The sequence below is a fragment of the Sebastes umbrosus genome, chromosome 1, assembly GCF_015220745.1.
Source record: "Sebastes umbrosus isolate fSebUmb1 chromosome 1, fSebUmb1.pri, whole genome shotgun sequence".
Taxonomy (NCBI): domain Eukaryota; kingdom Metazoa; phylum Chordata; class Actinopteri; order Perciformes; family Sebastidae; genus Sebastes; species Sebastes umbrosus.
In genome coordinates, this window is record NC_051269.1 from 37916246 (window position 1) to 37933781 (window position 17536).

General features: G+C 39.5%; 2 protein-coding genes across 3 annotated transcripts; one reads left to right on the top strand and one right to left on the bottom strand.

Moving 5' to 3' along the window:
* Nucleotides 1-120: 120 nt before the first annotated feature.
* Nucleotides 121-6143, bottom strand: LOC119496178 (TRAF-interacting protein). Its single transcript, XM_037783303.1, has 16 exons — nt 5940-6143; nt 5593-5711; nt 4856-4913; nt 4663-4746; nt 4473-4512; nt 3862-3989; nt 3659-3753; nt 2843-2956; nt 2634-2721; nt 2460-2549; nt 2290-2378; nt 2037-2192; nt 1831-1876; nt 1645-1749; nt 1509-1559; nt 121-661 (listed from the first exon to the last, which is right to left on the bottom strand). The coding sequence occupies exons 2-16, from the start codon at nt 5688-5690 to the stop codon at nt 554-556; spliced, it is 1350 nt and encodes a 449-aa protein (XP_037639231.1). The 5' UTR covers nt 5691-5711; nt 5940-6143; the 3' UTR covers nt 121-553.
* A 1131-nt stretch (nt 6144-7274) lies between these two features.
* mon1a (MON1 secretory trafficking family member A) lies at nt 7275-16822 on the top strand. 2 transcript variants are annotated; one of them, XR_005208752.1, is made up of 7 exons: nt 7275-7465; nt 8863-9014; nt 13150-13533; nt 13632-14397; nt 14516-14663; nt 15748-15976; nt 16643-16822. XR_005208752.1 is itself a non-coding variant. In XM_037784019.1 (6 exons), exons 2-6 carry the CDS (start codon nt 8891-8893, stop codon nt 15886-15888), a joined length of 1563 nt encoding a protein of 520 aa, XP_037639947.1. In that variant the 5' UTR covers nt 7275-7465; nt 8863-8890; the 3' UTR covers nt 15889-16822. The 2 variants fall into 2 exon arrangements, 1 of the variants encoding a protein (XP_037639947.1); XM_037784019.1 differs by having other exon boundaries at nt 15748-16822.
* Nucleotides 16823-17536: the final 714 nt, after the last annotated feature.

Genomic DNA, 17536 nt, shown 5'->3' on the forward strand with positions numbered 1-17536 from the left:
TGTCCTCATGTGAGAAAACACTGTTTGTACTGCCCTCTGCAGGAGAGCACACCTCAGTGAAATGTATGTGAATAAAAACACAGTCAAGAGGGAATTGTTTGTAGAGACCCCACACAAACCTTAATAAAAAAATATTGTTTATTATTTGAGTTGGTTCACATCTGGCAGGACCAGTAAAACTAAAAAAAGTATATCCACATGTTGGTGTGTCAGGAGACGGGTTTTAAATAAGATGCATCAGTGATCATCAATGAAATAAGTTGATTTGTCTCATCTACACATACAGACGCCCACATAACAACAACAACAGGAGAAGCAAAGACACAGTCTCCACATACAAGTTTAAGTCAACACAAAAAAAAAAAGTTCAGCCGGTTTGCTTAGCATCCGTTATCAAGCGGGAGGTCAGTTTACTGATTTTAATAAAGTTCAATCAGAGAGTTCCGTTTGGTGCTGAGTGGCAGAACCGCTGCTAGGCTGGTTCTGTGTGCCAGAGCAGCACAAACATCCCGACCTTAGACTCAGCATCCGGGGAAAGAAGAGAGGTCGACATTTACTCGAGGAAGCCGTCCAGAGTCAGGCAAGTTGCAATCTTGTGTTGAGGCCTGGTGACGTTTTTCCTTTTAGCTTTCATCAGCGGGCGAATCTCTGATAAAGGAGACTGAAGTGGAATGCTTGGTTAAGGAATGATGCAGATTACACATTGATGTTCTTTCTGTCCTAATCACAATGTTCTGATATGAGTTTTTACTTCTTCCATGACTATTCGCCTAAAAATGTCTAAATGAATATTATCCAAATGAGTTTTTTGTTTAAAGGTGCTCCACGTGCTATCCATCAAACAACTATTTGCTATGTAAAGATACAGAGGAGTAATGTCGACCTGAACAGAGAGTGAAGTTGCTCTCCCTCTGTGTGTGTTGTAATCCGAGCTTCTCTGTGCTTTGTTGACATATCCGGGCCGGCCACGTGCATGCTTTTAATGCATGTCCATGCATGTGAGCGTGCCCCGCTGACTAGCTCACGGCCGCCGCTCTGCACGGCGGCTACAGCTGATAAAGCCGTCCCAACCGACGACGCCGTTGCTGAGGCGAAGCACCCACCCTCCGGTTCCCCCTCAGGTAAATACTGTTAGCTCTGTCAGTAGAGTTTGCTGTTGTTTTCACTGTTAGCGCTGTTAGCACCATTAGCTGCGAGCCGCCAGCTCAGCCGTCACCATGTTGAGAGCCGTGTGGAGGCAATAGAAATGCTCCCAATCTCGCATTTAAACTTTAAAGCAGCAAGGTTTGATCTCCACCAACTCCTGCGGGAAATATCTGTCTATGTTTACTAGTTATTCGCTCACTGTGTCTGTCTGCTGCTTGGTGCTGGGCAGGTCGCCTACAGCAGGTTTATCAGATCTAGTCCGGACACAGCAAAGATTCAACAACTTTATAATCAACGATCAAATTAATGATTGAGTTCAAATAAAAAAACATACATTCCATACGACAGAAAAAAAAGGATACGGGTTGGATGAATTTAGTTCGTCCTCCTAATCCATCATAGCCGGTTCTCACCTGAAACGAGAAACATTTTCTTTCATCAAACCACTAAAAAGAACAAATGACGCATGAAAACATTTAATGGTTGTGCTGTACGTACAGCTCCGAGCTTCCTCTGAGGGTCCAACATGCTGCCGAAGGTCTTCTTTCTGAAGAGGATGGAGTTCCTAAAGAAAGGATCCATGGATCCGTCCTCGTCTCGAGCCTGAGGTAAGACAAAAAATATTGTGAGACGAGTGCAACTAATCTGAAAACGGACCTTGTTGAGTGATATTTACAAAGCTACCTTGCTTAGAGATGAACTTTTCTCGTTGCGTTTGAAGTCAGGCGACCTGAAAACATTTTACAACACAGTTTAAGGCGTTTCTACTTAATCTTTCGTAAACAAAAACACATCTTTCAAAACACTATATTATGAACACATGGCTCACACAGCAGCAGCTTCCACAGCCACCTTAGAACAGATCAACACACACATTCCCACAAAGTTACCCTGGAGGATCTAGCCGCATCTTCTTGGATTGGAACTTCGGCGGCCTCTTGGCCACGTCATCTGGCGTAGTGATGTCATACGTCATGTTGAGGTCGATGTCCTGGCTATCTGCAGGGTGGCGGAGGCGAGGCTGCTTCAGCTCCAATGGGGCCGGGCTGAAAAGATGGGCATCGGTAAATCACACAGTGTACGTTTTCGTGAAAGATACGTCAAGGCAAGTGGAGATTTCAGTCCAGCGGCTGAGTGACGCACCTCTCAAACACGAGCCTGGTGAGGGCTTCATTTGTCCGCGTCGGGGTGCTCAGCGTCCTCTGAAGAAACTCCACTTTCTTCTTCAGACTCTGTGGACGGACACACATGCAGGAGTCACAACCCTGAATTTCTCTGACATTGAAAGTATATTTGGTGGATTTTTGCCTTACGGTGATCTCTTTATCAGCACTGGCCAGATCCTTCTGCAGAGACTTCATGTCCTCTTTGGTCTGATTCACCTCCATTGTGGCTTTGTGTAACTAAAATGACAACATTTTATTTAGAGATTTACGCATCCAAGAATGGATTCCTCCGGTTGTGATGACTTACTAACATAAAGTCACCTTGTTGTTTGAGGCGAGCACTTCCCTCTTCAGCTTCTCGCACATGTCATTTGAAGACTTATGACCTCCTTTTAGATTATCGTACTCTCTAAAAGAAAAAGGGAGATAAATGCAGAGTGAGTGACGACGAGGAAGTTGCATTCATTAGGTTTGAAGCTCTGAACGATGTAGTGTGAAAATAATCTGTCGCACTGATAAGCAGCTCTTACTTTTTGAGCGAGATGCAGTAGATGGAGAGCTGCTCCACGGCCGCCTGGCTGACGCCCATATCTGTGATCATGGACTCCACCTCCGCTCTCTGACCCTGCAACAACACGTCCAGGCTGTGGACAAACCCTAGTATTAGTGCACAGCGTGGCTTTATTTTGCAATGAAAGAAGACAGTATACCATGCAGATATTTTGATAAATCATTGACATTGTCATACTAGACTCTGATTGTCATATTACCATTGTTGTTATGTAACCTTAAACTGTATCTTTATCGAACTATTCTGAGGGAAATGTGCAATGAATTCAAATAATAAAAAGCAGTGACTGTCCAGCTTTACTTTGAAAGGAAGTTCTTGTTATAGGGTGGCAGTCTGGAAAACATCTGAGGCCCTCTGGTTGTGAATTAAAAACAAGTCTTCATCGTTAAGTTGTTATCCATGTCTTAATAAAGGATTTCTAATCAACAATCAGAGTGCCTCGGATGTTTTCCAGATTGCTATCCTATACTGAGGACTTCCATTGTTCTTTGACTACTCGCCCCGCCGTTGAAGAGCACCTGTTTTTTACGTCAACATTACCAACAGAGTTTCCTGACCCACTGCAGCACTCCAAATTTGTTTCTTCATGAGCACTGAATTCTTTCCTTGCTTATATATCCAAATTACTACTGATTATTTTATTAAATATTTTATAATATATGATATTGAGATTGTCAAGACTTGCAGAATCAAGAGTCAATATTGTGATTAATAAAGTGTGACTCTCCTTAGAAGCCTAAATATGACAGTACTGTACTTATATGAGTGCAAACACCTTTCATAGGTTTTCATTCTGGTCCTGAGTCTCCGCGCTTCCTCTTTGGCGGCCTGAGTTTCATTCTGCTGCGTCTCCAGGTACGTCATCTGTTTCTGTATAAAAACAATTATGCAAATAATCAAAAGAGGAATTGCAGAGACAATATGAGATATGAGTCAGTACAGAAAATTTGTTTAAACACTAGAGAACAGACAGCTTACCCTGAGGGTAGAACAGAGCATCTCCTTCTCCATAATATCTTTCCGTACACTGTCCAGGTCCCTCTTCTGTTTGTCCACAATGTCCCTCAAGCTGTCCACCGACTTCTGTTTGTCCCGCCAGTCTCGCTCTACAAATTTGAACAGACGGAAGGTGAACTACTGGTGTCTGCTTTCAACAATTAAGCATCACCGGATCACAACATAACAAGGTGTAAGAAAATAACGATACACTTCAGATCACGATATGTTTTGTGATACTGTATTGATTCTCAAAAACACTATCGATTATTAATTAACAGTTTACATGCAAAGATTTATGACAGACAGAGAATAACATTGCACAAAGAGTAGGGCTACAGTATATGATTCTGGGTCTTGCAAGGGATGTAATAAATGCAGATCCCTCTGTTCTGATTGCATAACAAAACATGTTTTACTCAGGTATTATGCATAGGGTGATGCGTTCTTTATACTAAGACAGTTTTCCTAAAATTAGATGTAAAAAATTGCAATATATCGCAATATTGAATCTTAACACCTCTATCATGATACGTATCATGTTGCCAGATTCTTTTAAATACACATCTCTACAACATAGTTAGGTTTCTTACCTTTAGAGGTTAAAAGCGCCTTCATTCGATCAAGTTCATTCTAAGGAAGGGAAAAACACAAAAACATATGACACTCTCAATCAAATCCAGATGATGTAATGACAAGAAGGACTACCAAGTACAACATTATCATAGGACTTTCCTCCTCTCAAACCCAACACTGATATATTAGATGCTCCAAGTTTGGTACCTGCAGGCTTTCAGGATCCGCTGTGCTCTGCCCCTCTTCACCAATGTCAAAGAACAGCTTGTTGATGATGTGTCTGGTGCTGACCTACAAACACACACACATACATACATACATGGGACACAACAGTATTTAAGTGGATGTTTTTCTTCTTGTTTGGGCTGGTAGCAGCTTAGTGGTGTTTAAAGTGCTGTACCTGTTTTCTACATTGTGGACAGGTTTTTGTGGGGGCTGTCTGAAACCACTGGAGAAGACTGAGAAGAAGAAAGGGGAAACAATTAGACATTTATAACGTGACAGACATGTGAGTGCTGAAGGTTTCACTTTGTCGTATTGTAAATTTGTGAGCCTGGTTTGATAGTTCAGGGCTTATATATATATATATGTATATATATATATATATGTATATATATATATACATATATACATATATATATATACATATATATATATATATATATATATATATATATATATATATATATATACATACACACACACACACATATATATATATATAAATATACAAATATACATATATACATATGTATATACATACATATACATATGTATATATGTATGTGTGTACATATATATACATATACATATATATACATATACATATATACACACACATATATACATATACATATATATATATACACACACATATATACATATATATATATATATATATAAATACTGTATAGTATATATATATTTTTTCCTTTTTCTTCCTTTTCCTCATAACACAATAAAATAAAATGAAATATTGATAAAACAAAATGGAGAGAAAAAAAATTAAAGGAAATAAACAAATAAAGAAAAATAAATAAATAAATAAACAAACAAATAAACAAAGAAAGAAAGAAAAAAATAGAGAAAATAAATAAATAAATGAATAAACATTTCCCTTTCAATAGGAGGTTATACCATTCATAGTGGAAAGTGTGTCCGCAGTGGATGGCAGCAACATCTCTGGAGTGATCGAAGAAGTCGGAGCAGATGGTGCAGTATGCTCTGATAGGCATGTTGTTGTCTCAAAGACCAGCCTGTTATGAACAGAGGAGATAACCGTGTTAACGTGGAGTAACGTTACAGACAATGTCCCGCTCTCCCTTATGGATAGCGGTGCTCGTGAGTGTGATGTCTCCTTGTCTACAGCTGTTGATGTTGATGCTGATGCTGTTAGCGGCTAACACTGAGCTGCACTCATCAACATGATGCTAAGCTAACAGTAGTTAGCTTTAGTAAACGTTGTCAACAGGTGCCATACTCACACAACAAAGATGTAGAGTTACTTCGTAATGAAATCGAGCCCTAATCTTGTGTGTAATATGACATTTTACTGGAGATAAACTGGCTCTAATCAGACAGACAGCTCGTCGTTAGCTGAGCAGCTAGCATCAACAGACTGTTCCGGAAGTTTCCCCGCTGCACGTTCAAACACAAGCCCCGCCCCCTTACGCAGCGCTCTTCTTCTTCTTTGGTGTTTATTGGCGGTTGGCAAACCATCTTAGAGGCGCATTACCGCCACCTGGAGTGTGAACAGGAGATTGTGCAGAAACAAAATAAAAAATAAAATAAGATAAAAAAAAAAAAATAAGATAAAAAAAATAATAAAAATAAATAATAATAATAATAATAATGAGGAAAACTCTACATTCGTTTAACTAAATCAAAAAAAGCAACTTTACAAAAAAAAAGTTGTAATAGTACAGGAATAAAGTCATAATTTAACGAGAAAAAAAGTCGGAATATTACGAGAATAAAGTCATAACTTTACGAGAATAAAGTCATAACTTTACTAGAAATAAAGTCGTAATATTACGAGAATAAAGTCATAACTTTACGAGAAAAAAGTTGTAATATTACGAGAATAAAGTCATAACTTTACGAGAAAAAAAGTCGTAATAGTACAAGAATAAAGTCATAACTTTACGAGAATAAAATCATAACTTTACTAGAAAAAAAGTCGTAATATTACGAGAATAAAGTCATAACTTTACGAGAAAAAAGTTGTAATATTACGAGAATAAAGTCATAACTTTACGAGAAAAAAGTTGTAATATTACGAGAATAAAGTCATAACTTTACGAGAAAAAAGTTGTAATATTACGAGAATAAAGTCATAACTTTACGAGAAAAAAGTTGTAATATTACGAGAATAAAGTCATAACTTTACGAGAAAATAACACTAAAATTACTACTTTATAATATTATGACTTTATTCTCGAAATCTCAGATTTATTTTTTCCCACAATGTGGCCCTAATACTCCATCGTACATTAGACCTACAACAATGATAAATACAAATTAAAATGTAAACAAAAAAACAGTTATTCATTTCCATTTTTATAAATCCACGGGGAGCCACTGGAGAGGAGCTAAAGAGCCACATGTGGCTGACCCCTGAACTAAGTGCAGGAATGCATCATCAACACCACTGCATAACTACTAGCCAGCTAAGCTACATAACATCACACACATAATGCAACAATATGCAACTTTGAGCTACCAGATTGAATCACAAATATTTAAAAATTACGTAAAATTTTAGTTTTATTCGACTGAAATCGGCCTGTTTACTGCTCCATAGCAACTCTCCAGAAGAGAACTACATTACCCATAATTCCTACTTCCGCATCCTAACGTTAACTGTTAGCAGCAGAGCATGTTGACTAGCAAGAAGAAGAAGTAGTTACTTCTGTCTGGTCTTGTCTCTGCTTGTTAGTCTTAGTTGCAGTGTGACAAGCAGAGTTGTGGAGCACAAACGACCAAATGCAGACAGCTCCGGACATGAAAGGTAATAATATAAAAGTGATTAAACGAGTCATGAGAGCTGTTTTATCAGAAAGCAGACAGCAGCTAGCTGCACATACTGTTGACTATCTGCTAAAGTTAGCTATCAAAGTAGCCTTTGAAGTTCTTCATCTGAGTCTGAAGGGTGTGAAACTAGAAAATGAGGAGTGTTAACACGAAGGAGAAATGTTAGAGTCTCTTATTTTGTCTTCTAATTTAGCATCACACTATCTGCTGCTTTTAATGTCAGCAACAAGAGTGCAAATCTGCTTTAGTTAAGATAATATAAGATATTCCTTTATTAGTCCTGCAGAAAACAAGATGCATCAGCTAACACAGTAAAACAAAAAGAGCTAAACAAAGTGTAACAAAATATGAACCATTCAAATAGAAGGAAATATAAAAATAGGAGCAGTATATACAAACAGACTATAAACAAAATTGCACAAGTGTAAAATGATATTGCACAGTGAGAATGAAATGAAATTCCACCTGAAAATATTGCACAGTATGAATTACACCTGAGTAGTAATAATGATAATGATATTGCACAGTAATTATACAGTATATATACAATCTTCTGAGTTAAAAGGTTGCAGGGTTTCAGGGTTGCAAGGACATTTAAGATCAGATAAGATATTCCTTTATTAGGCCCACAGTGGGGAAATGTGCAGTGTACAGCAGCAAAGGGAGATAGTGCAGAAAACAAGATGCATCAGCTAACACAGTAAGAAAAGAGCTAAACAAAATATGAACCATTTAATTAGAAGGAAGTATAACAATAGAAGCAGTATATACAGTATTGACAATAAACAGAGTATTAACAAAATTGCACAAGTTGAAAAATGATATTGCACAGTGAGAATGAAATGAAATTCCACCTGAAAATATCAGGTTATTGTCAGTTTTTGGTGTGTAAGTGGTCTACTGGGAGCAGTGCTGGTTGTTGAGTCTGACAGCTGCAGGAAGGAAGGACCTGTGATAGCGCTCCTTCACACACTTTGGGTGGAGCAGCCTGTCGCTGAAGGAGCTCTCTAGTGCTGAAATGGTATCCTGCATGTGGTGGGAGTCATTCTCCATCATGGATGACAGCTTAGCCATCATCCTCCTCTCTCCCACTACCTCCACTGTGTTGAGGGGGCATCATCCCAGGACAGAACTGGCCTTCCTGATCACTCTAGTTTCTTCCTGTCCGCAGCCGAGATGCTGATGCCACCACAGTGTCATAAAAGTTCTGACGTCTCTTAGCAAGTTACACCATAACATTTATATGACTCGCACACTGTTGGTCATGTCATAATAATAGCACATCGTAACCAGCTTGATCTTCAGTCACAGTCACAAAGCTGTTGACCTTTGGTTCCATATATACAGTAGCACTCTGTCTGTCTGTCCTGCCAGGTGTGTGTTCCTGCCATAAGTAGCAGTGATGGAGGGAGAAGCCCAAAGGTCAACTGCGTCCTGGGAGAATGGCACCCTGGCTCCCATGGACCACCTTCGCTGCGAAAGGGGGGACAGCCCCACACCAGGTCTGGTGGAGGGAACTGAACCAGGTGAGGCTGATCCAGATGCAGCACTTTTTACAGATGATCAGACAGACCTATAGTGTGACTGAAGTTTAATATAAATCTTTATAATCTGAACCATGGCAGAGTGGTCGTCTCGCTAAGAGGACTGGGAAGCTCAAATATACTGAAATTGTGTTGTGTGTGAACTTCCACTTGCAGGCACTCTACACACTGACATGATGCCTTTAGTTGCAACTAATAATGCAAAATAATCAGCAGCTAGTGCTGCAACTAACGATTATGTTCGTTGTCGATTAATCTGCTGATTATTTAATCGATTAGTTGTTTGGTCTATAAAATGTTTGGAAGAATGAAAGTGTTTTCAAACAATACTTTTTTTTACTTTTATAAGAAAAAAGACTTTAAAGATGAGGACTAAGTAGTTGGTTTTGCAAATGTGAGTCTGGTTAACCACCCCATCTTCAGTAAAGAGTAGCGCACTGCTCCCTGAGCTTTTCTATGGAAACCAGTCTCATCCACTGACATCCGACGCAGTGGATAGGGCTGCAACTAAAGATTATTTTCATTGTCTGTTAATCTGTTGATTATTTTCGCCATTAATTGATTAGTTGTTTTGTCAAAAAATTGTGAAAAAATGTCCATCAGTGTTCCCAAAGCCCAAGATGACGTTTTCAAATGTCTTGTTTTTGTCCACAACTCAAAGATATTCAATTTACTGTCACAGAGGAGTAAAGAAACCAGAAAGTATTCACATTTAAGAAGCTGGAATCTGAGAATTAAAAAAAAAAAAAAAGATGAATCAATTTTCAAAATAGTTGGCGATTAATTTAATATTGACAACTAACTGAATAATGGATTAATTCTTGCAGCTCTAGTTGCAGCAACAAGTAAATCCCAGCAATTAGCCACTATCAATGGGATTTTCTTTTTGCCATTTGTTCTCTCATGCTTATTTAAAAAAAAAAAAACTGTAGACCTGTGTGGACATCTTTGAGCTTGGATAAATGGATGAATGAATTGACTTAATAAATAAATAAATGTAGGCAATGTTTAAGTGTAATTCCATCTCCTGGTACATCCCCCATGGGATCACATTACAAAACATCAAAAATGTTTATAGTACACGAGTTTAATGTTTACAGTACGCCAGTGTCTGTTACACAAAGAAACCGCTTCATTTTGGGTTAGTCATGAATCATCAGTCCATGGATGAGTAGAGATCCACTGTCTTTAATTCTAAGTAATAACTCTTATTCAAAGTGTCAGTGATACATAACTAAAGCTTTTGTTATCTCCTCATTGGCATCCAGACAACAATTTAGCTTCTATGATTGCTGCTTAAAAATAGAAACAGAAAATCTTTGCAGCCGACACTATGCCTGCGATTATAATGAATTTCAATGGATACATGACAAAAAAAACGCGTAAAGCACAACAGCAGTACTTAGGCAACACTTGGGTACAGGGGGAAGTTCTCCATTTGATATCGTTATAACCGTGCGATCTAATGGGAAGGATTCTGTGCACTGCGTGTGAATGAGAAAGAGAGAGAGAGAGAGAGAGCATGAGTATGCACATCCTGTTTGAGCAAAGAAATGTTGAACATATGATCACAATTATGTGTCTTTTGTAATCTGCCTGCCACTTTATTGGCTGCTCGAGGGAAGTAATCTTGTGATAAACTCGACAAAGAATGAATTGACAAGGAGCTCCTGAATGCATCATCAGTTTTAGGCTGTGAGACTGTAATAATAGTAATAATCTCCCTTAAGATCATGTGACAAAAAACTTTAACGCATGAGGAATACCTCGCCATACCGACAGTGTAAGAAGGAAACACCAATATATCCACCCCCAAGAACTGTGTTAATACAGACATCTCTTGACTGAAGTCTGTAAACAAAGTGTCATGGTGAAAGCATGTCGACGGCAGCACAAGTGTGTCACATCCAGCTTGAAGAAATCCAAATCTGACAGGAAAAATTGTGCAACATTTCCTGGATTTGCTCGACTAGTCTAGTCTTGAGATAAACATGACGTTCTTGTAGTGTTATCCAGCTGACTCATTATCAGACTCGTCCTATTATCTATTCCCTATTATTCTACTCAGATAAGCTGGAAACAGAGTTTATTAATTCTTCTTGCTGTGGCTTCTCTGAAAAGCTATTAAGCATTATTACAGGGCTGTGTTGAATACTCAATTCTGATCGGTCAATCACGGCGTTCTGCGGTCTGTAATTTCTCTATAGCAGACCGTTGCTATGTATAGCAGACCGTTGCTATGGGCGCAGTTCAGATGTTGGACTCTGGCGGACCGTTTTTGTGTAAAAATATTGGTTTCTTCAGTAAGTAGCCGGGTAATAAGCGGGATAATGTACAGCTAGCGGTCATTGTTGTGAAAGAATCCCCTTCAGGGACTCCGCGTCGGGGTGCAACATCGCCCTGTCAGGGATTCTTTCACATCAATGACCGGCTCGCTGTACATTATCCCTTACTTAAAAGACCAAATAGAAGATCTGTTATAGAAGCTTATTCTGGACTGTGGCTAATGTCACTCAGTGTTCAGAAAGGTTACATTTCCTTGTGCAGAGTTTTTATTTTTTAAGTCAATTATATTCATATTGCCCAATATCACAAATTAGCCTCAGGGGGGCTTCCAGGGACAATCTGTACAGGAAACGTCACCCTCTGTCCTTTAATGACCCTCACATGGAATGAGGAAAAACGTAGCCAAAAAAAACTTTTAACAGCAAAAAATGTTAGAAACCTCAGGAAGAGCAGCAGAGAAGGGATCCCTCTTCCAGGATGGACAGACGTGCAATAGATGTCGTGTGTAAAGAGTAACAACATAATGAAAATACAACATAGACAATCCATTTGACAAAAATACATATGATGTGAAACATATGAAGAGATGAATCAAGGAGGATGTCAAGCAGCTTCCAGGCGTCACCAAACAGAGCCTGAGCAACACGACCTCCGCTCCACCATGTAACCTAGAGAGAGAGGACAGGCTACACAAACACACAAGAAGCAATCTGAAGCACATCATTCACACAGATAGGAGACAAACAAACATACAAAGAGAGTGAGGCAATACTATCCTTTTTTAGTAAAAGGATAAAAATCATATCTTGCAAATTGACATGACCTAATATAGCATCTTGCTCTGTGTCATTTGGCAGCTTTTTCAACCGCCTTTTTTGGACAACGTTAGCCCCGTTTGGGACCGTCTCAGCCACTGCGTAGGAGACGGTCCTGGTTGGTTCCCATATAAAATCTGCTCTGCAGAGGAGGGGGATTTAACCAGACGTACATTTGCCAAACCATCCAGTTAGTCTTCATCGTTGAAGTCTTTTCTCCTGTAAACCTGAAAGCTATAGGTTGAAAACATCTTCCGATAAAAGATAAATCTCACCTTTTGTGTCAGATGTTTGTTTTCAAGGGCTGCAACTAACCATTATTTTTATTGTGGATTAATCTGTTGATTATTGTCTCGATTAATCGATTAGTTGTTTGGTCTATAAAATGTCAGAAAATGGTGAAAATTGTCGATCAGTGTTTCCCAAAGCCCAAGATGACGTCCTAAAATGTCTGTTTTTTTCTACAGCTCAAAGATATTCAGTTAACTGTCATAGACAATATTCACATTTAAGAAGCTGGAATCAGAATTTTTACTTTTGTTTTCTTAAAATAAATACTCAAACCGATAAATCGATTATCAAAATAGCTGTCGATTAATTTAATAGTTGACAACTAATCGATTAATCGTTGCAGCTCTATTTTGGAGTATGTACTTGGACAAACCAGACAAAGGGAGGATTTATACTTCGTTGGAAGTGTTTTCAAACAATATTTTTTACTTTTACTAGAGAAAAGATTTTTTTAAGTGTTGGTTTTGCAAATGTATGTCTGGTTAACCTCCCCACTTCCATTAAAGAACAGCTGCTTCCCTGAGCTTTTCTATGGAAACCAGTCTCATCCACTGGTTTCCCACACAGTGGATGAGACAGTCCTGAACAGGGTTGGGCCAACAGATGCAAAACAACAACAACAACAACAACAAAAAAGCAGCCTCTTATAGGGCTTTATTGTTTTATAGTTTTGCTTATTAATTCCTTACCCATCGTGATAATCATATATCCCTACATTAACACAGGTGCTGGTCAGAAGAGTGCCATGTTCGCCCACACACAGTCTTTCGAGGATCTGACTGCTGCGGCCGAGGAAGAGGTTCGGAGGGAGGCCGACCTGGACAAATCAGGAGAGTGTGCAGACGAGCTGAAGGCGCTGGCGGGAGACAAGACCATAGAGGAGCAACTCAACAACGACATTACGTCAGAGAGTAGGACTAAGGAGGAAGACGTGACCAGTGAGGCGTGGAGGAGCCACAGGAAACACGTGTTTGTGCTGAGCGAGGCGGGAAAGCCGATCTACACCCGCTACGGCACGGAGGAGGCTCTGTCCAGCACCATGGGAGTGATGATGGCCCTCGTGTCCGTCCTCGAGGCCGAGAAGAACATCATTCGCTCCATCCATGCAGGTCAGAATATATTTTGGTTCATAAGTAAAAAATGAATGGCTCAAAAGTGCATTTATGAGTTATGTTGAATCCAACTCTGTAAACGTTTTGTGTGTCAGATGGCTGTAAAGTGGTTTTCCTCACCAAGAGTCCTCTGGTCCTGGTGGGCGTGTCTCGAACCTGTCAGACCGACAAGGAGCTGCTCCGGGAGCTGCAGTACATCTACTACCAGATCGTCAGCCTGCTCACCCTCACCCAGCTCAACCACATCTTCCAGCACAAGCAGAACTACGACCTGCGCCGCCTGCTGTCCGGCTCCGAGTACCTCACAGACAACCTGCTGCAGCGGCTGGACCGAGACCCCGGACTGCTGCTCAGCGCCGTCACCTGCCTGCCTCTGGCCAGCTGCGCCAGGGACGTGGTCTCATCCAGCCTGCAGGCCGCCAAATCCAATAGCCTGGTGTTCTCCATCCTGCTGGCGGGGGACCGCCTGGTCACTCTGGTGAGGAAAAAGGACCAGTTCCTGCACCACATAGACTTGCACCTGGTCTTCAACCTCGTCGGCTCCTCCACGTCCTTTCGAGAGGGCGAAGGCTGGACGCCGATCTGTCTGCCAAAGTTCAACACTGCAGGGTTTTTCCACGCTCACATTTCTTACCTGGAGCCCGCGTCCGAGCTCTGCCTCATCCTGGTCTCAACCGACCGAGAGGACTTTTTTAACATGTCCGACTGCAAGCAGCGGTTCCTGGAGAGGCTGCGCAAGCGCAGTGCCTACCAGGCCATGAAAGAGGCTCTTAAATGTCCCAGCTATTCTGTGGCGCAGGTCGGCATCCCGGAGCTCCGGCACTTCCTGTACAAATCAAAGAGCTCAGGGCTGTACACCAGGTGGGCAGGACGTCACGTTTTGAATTTATGTCACAAACATGCTTCACAAATCATCTTTCATTCTTGGCATCCCTCTGAGTGCAAAACTTAATAGATACTCTTATTTATTTTGCTCCAGTCCAGAGTTCCCTGAAGTGTACCAGTCTGATGAAAAGCAGGAGAGGCTGATGGGACTGTACCAGGACCTCCACAGCAGCCTGCATCATCCAACAAGACCTCTCCGCTCCTTCTACCGCTGTAGTGAAACTGAAAACCTCCTGGCATGGGTAAGCCTGGCATCGTGAGATGAGATGCTTGTACTGTCTTTCACAGTAATTTACAGTTAACCTGGCTCAATTTATTTTATATTTTGTGTTTCACAACATCAATATTTCAATCATTTGTATGTTTAATAATCTAAAATAGAGTAAGCCACTGTAATGCTGGAGAGCATATGACAATAAACTACAACTGACACTACTGTAACAGACACTCAATACATACGTACTCACATAGCGTTTCCCCATTTTCTCCTCTCCATCACTACCATACTTTTGAAAGGTATGGCAGTAGTGCTGACATTATTAGCAATTTATGTCTTAATACACACAAGGTTATGAGGCGGCTGTATTTTGAGAACACGAGCATGTGATTTAGAGTTTTGCACTTTTATGTCAGGACAGCATTTTGTGTTTAAAAGTAAGAATTTAACAATTCAGTTTGGCTCTTTGCGTTAAGACCTCCGGGTCTGAAAAGTGAAGCCAATACAAGAGTGTCTTAAACTTGTATTCTTTTCTAACAGCCAGCAGGGGGCGACTCCTCTGGTTGCAAAAAGAAGTCTGATTGTATAGAAGTCTATGAGAAAATGAGCCTACTTCTCACTTGATTTATTACCTCAGTAAACATTGTAAACATGAGTTTATAGTCTCAATCGCTAGTTTCAAGTCTTCTTCAATACAGCATGATTCATTCATTTCATTTAGTAAATTATGGTCCCATTTAGAGTCAAATAGACCATAAAGGAGGGGATGCTTTAGGGCGTGGCTACCTTGTGATTGACAGGTTGCTACCACGGCGTTGTCCAGTCTGGGAGTTGTAGAATTTTTACCCTTTCACAGTGTGTTTTCAGTTCATGAAAGTTAATTGTAACATTTTGGTCGCCTAAAAATGTCTTATTCAACGTTCGGTTGTACTTAGCTTCACCCTCTCGTCTCACTTCTGGTTGCAAAAAAACAAGATGCAAAATGCAGAACTCGATGCTTCAAAACTGTAGTCCAACAAACCAATGGGTGAGGTCACGGTGTCTACGTCCACTTCTTACATACCGTCTATGGTCACACCCCTGGTCTCGCTCTGCCTCCTGTCCTGCAGGTGACGAGTGGCTTCGAGCTCTACCTATGCTTCAGTCCTCTGGGGACCAAGGCCCTGGCCGTCTCTGCTGTCAACAAACTGCTGAAGTGGATCAGGAAGGAGGAGGATCGCCTCTTCATCCTGAGTCCTCTCACATACTGAGCCCTTGCTGCCGGCTGACCTCCTGAAACAAGAAGCATCACCCTGAACCTCCACGGGCCTGGTGGTGCTGCTAACAGATGATGCAGATGTCAGTTTAGTGTTCACCAATGATTGTCAGAGCTACGCTTTTTTTCTTTCTTTCTTGCTTTGGGTTCCTCTGATCTAATTGTGATTAAATCAAAGCTGTATTTTATCTGGCTAGATTTTTATAACTTAAATTTTGAATAACAACAGATGAAAGCAGCATCATCCATGACAATAACATGAACAGTGTTTGTATGCTGTTGAAGTTGTTTCATAAATAATTATTTTACTGTAACAGACCTAGAATGCCTCTCACAATATGCTGTCTTTGTTTTATAAACGCTATCTGCTCAGCTCTTAAAAAAATCAAGAATAAAATTTGAATTAAAAAACTGGAATTTTCTGCAGTAGAATGTATAATAATGTTATAATAATAATATGGGTTAACCACATTCCTGTTGTGTTTTATCTTTACATGATGACCAATAACTGTAATCATGATTTTACCTCTATGCACTTTCTTTATGCAAAAGACACTCCGAAGAGAAACGTGTTCATGAGTCTGTGACCTGTTTACTGCTGTCGTTTGTGTTAACATGTGTTGTTAATGTCGGTGTCAAGGAATCTTAATTTCAGTCACATAATCTTCTTGTGTCCGTTAATTTGCCATATGTATATTAACTAAGAAAGTATTGTTTGACATTTTATCTGCTTGTGTCTAATCCTAAAGGTTTACGGTATTTCATGGGATCCTGTTTTGCTTAAGGAGTCCAACGTTGCCACATCTGCCTCCACTAATCATGCCTTAACTAAAAAAAAAGCCAATAAAAGGTTGTAACAGTGCAGATTAATGACTGCTGCACAATTCCAGAATTATTAGATATAAATAAATATTTGGCTGGTAATTAAACAGATTCAGTGTCTTGCTTGACTGCAACATTGGTGCTCTTACATATATTAGTTAGCTTATTGGTAATTAAAAATACAAATACAAGTCTCTCATTCAAGATTTCACTTACGTAAAAGTACAAACAGCAAAGTAAAAGTACTTTTGGGCGGGATGGTCCCTTTCAGAGTTATAATATTGGAATATTATTACTGTTGCTTTAATACGTAAGCAGCATTTTAATCTTACAGGTGGTGGTGTATGAAATGCCATTTAAGTTCATATTAAATAAATAATTACATTAAATGAATAAATATGCCTATGAAATAAATAAATTTGGCTATAAAATAAATCCTGAAATAAATAAATGTGGCATTAGGAAATAAAATTCCACAAAATAAATAAATGCGGCATTTATTTATATATTTATTGCCTCATTTATTTTATGGGCATATCTATTAATTTATTTACATCATAAGCATATTTATTTATTTAATGGATTTATTTATGTATTTAATAAATGGCATTCCATAGAGGTGGAGCACATTTTAACTAATAATAAATAAATATGCCTATGAAATAAATCCTGAAATAAATGTTTTATTATGAAATAAAAATTCCCTTGAAATAAATAAATGTGGCACTATGAAAAAAAAGTATTTATTTATTGCCTTCAAGATTTATTTTATAGGCAAAATTATTTATTCATTTATTTATTTAATATTGGTTTAAATGGCA

Coding starts and splice junctions, on each gene's coding strand:
- mon1a (XM_037784019.1), top strand. CDS start 8,891: ATGGAGGGAGAAGCCCAAAGGTCAACTGCGTCCTGGGAGAATGGCACC. Junction 13,534..13,631: donor CATTCGCTCCATCCATGCAG/GTCAGAATATAT, acceptor TTTGTGTGTCAG/ATGGCTGTAAAGTGGTTTTC. Junction 14,398..14,515: donor AGCTCAGGGCTGTACACCAG/GTGGGCAGGACG, acceptor ATTTTGCTCCAG/TCCAGAGTTCCCTGAAGTGT.
- LOC119496178 (XM_037783303.1), bottom strand. CDS start 5,690: ATGCCTATCAGAGCATACTGCACCATCTGCTCCGACTTCTTCGATCAC. Junction 4,747..4,855: donor GTCCACAATGTAGAAAACAG/GTACAGCACTTT, acceptor GTGTGTTTGTAG/GTCAGCACCAGACACATCAT. Junction 3,754..3,861: donor TGCTCTGTTCTACCCTCAGG/GTAAGCTGTCTG, acceptor GTTTTTATACAG/AAACAGATGACGTACCTGGA.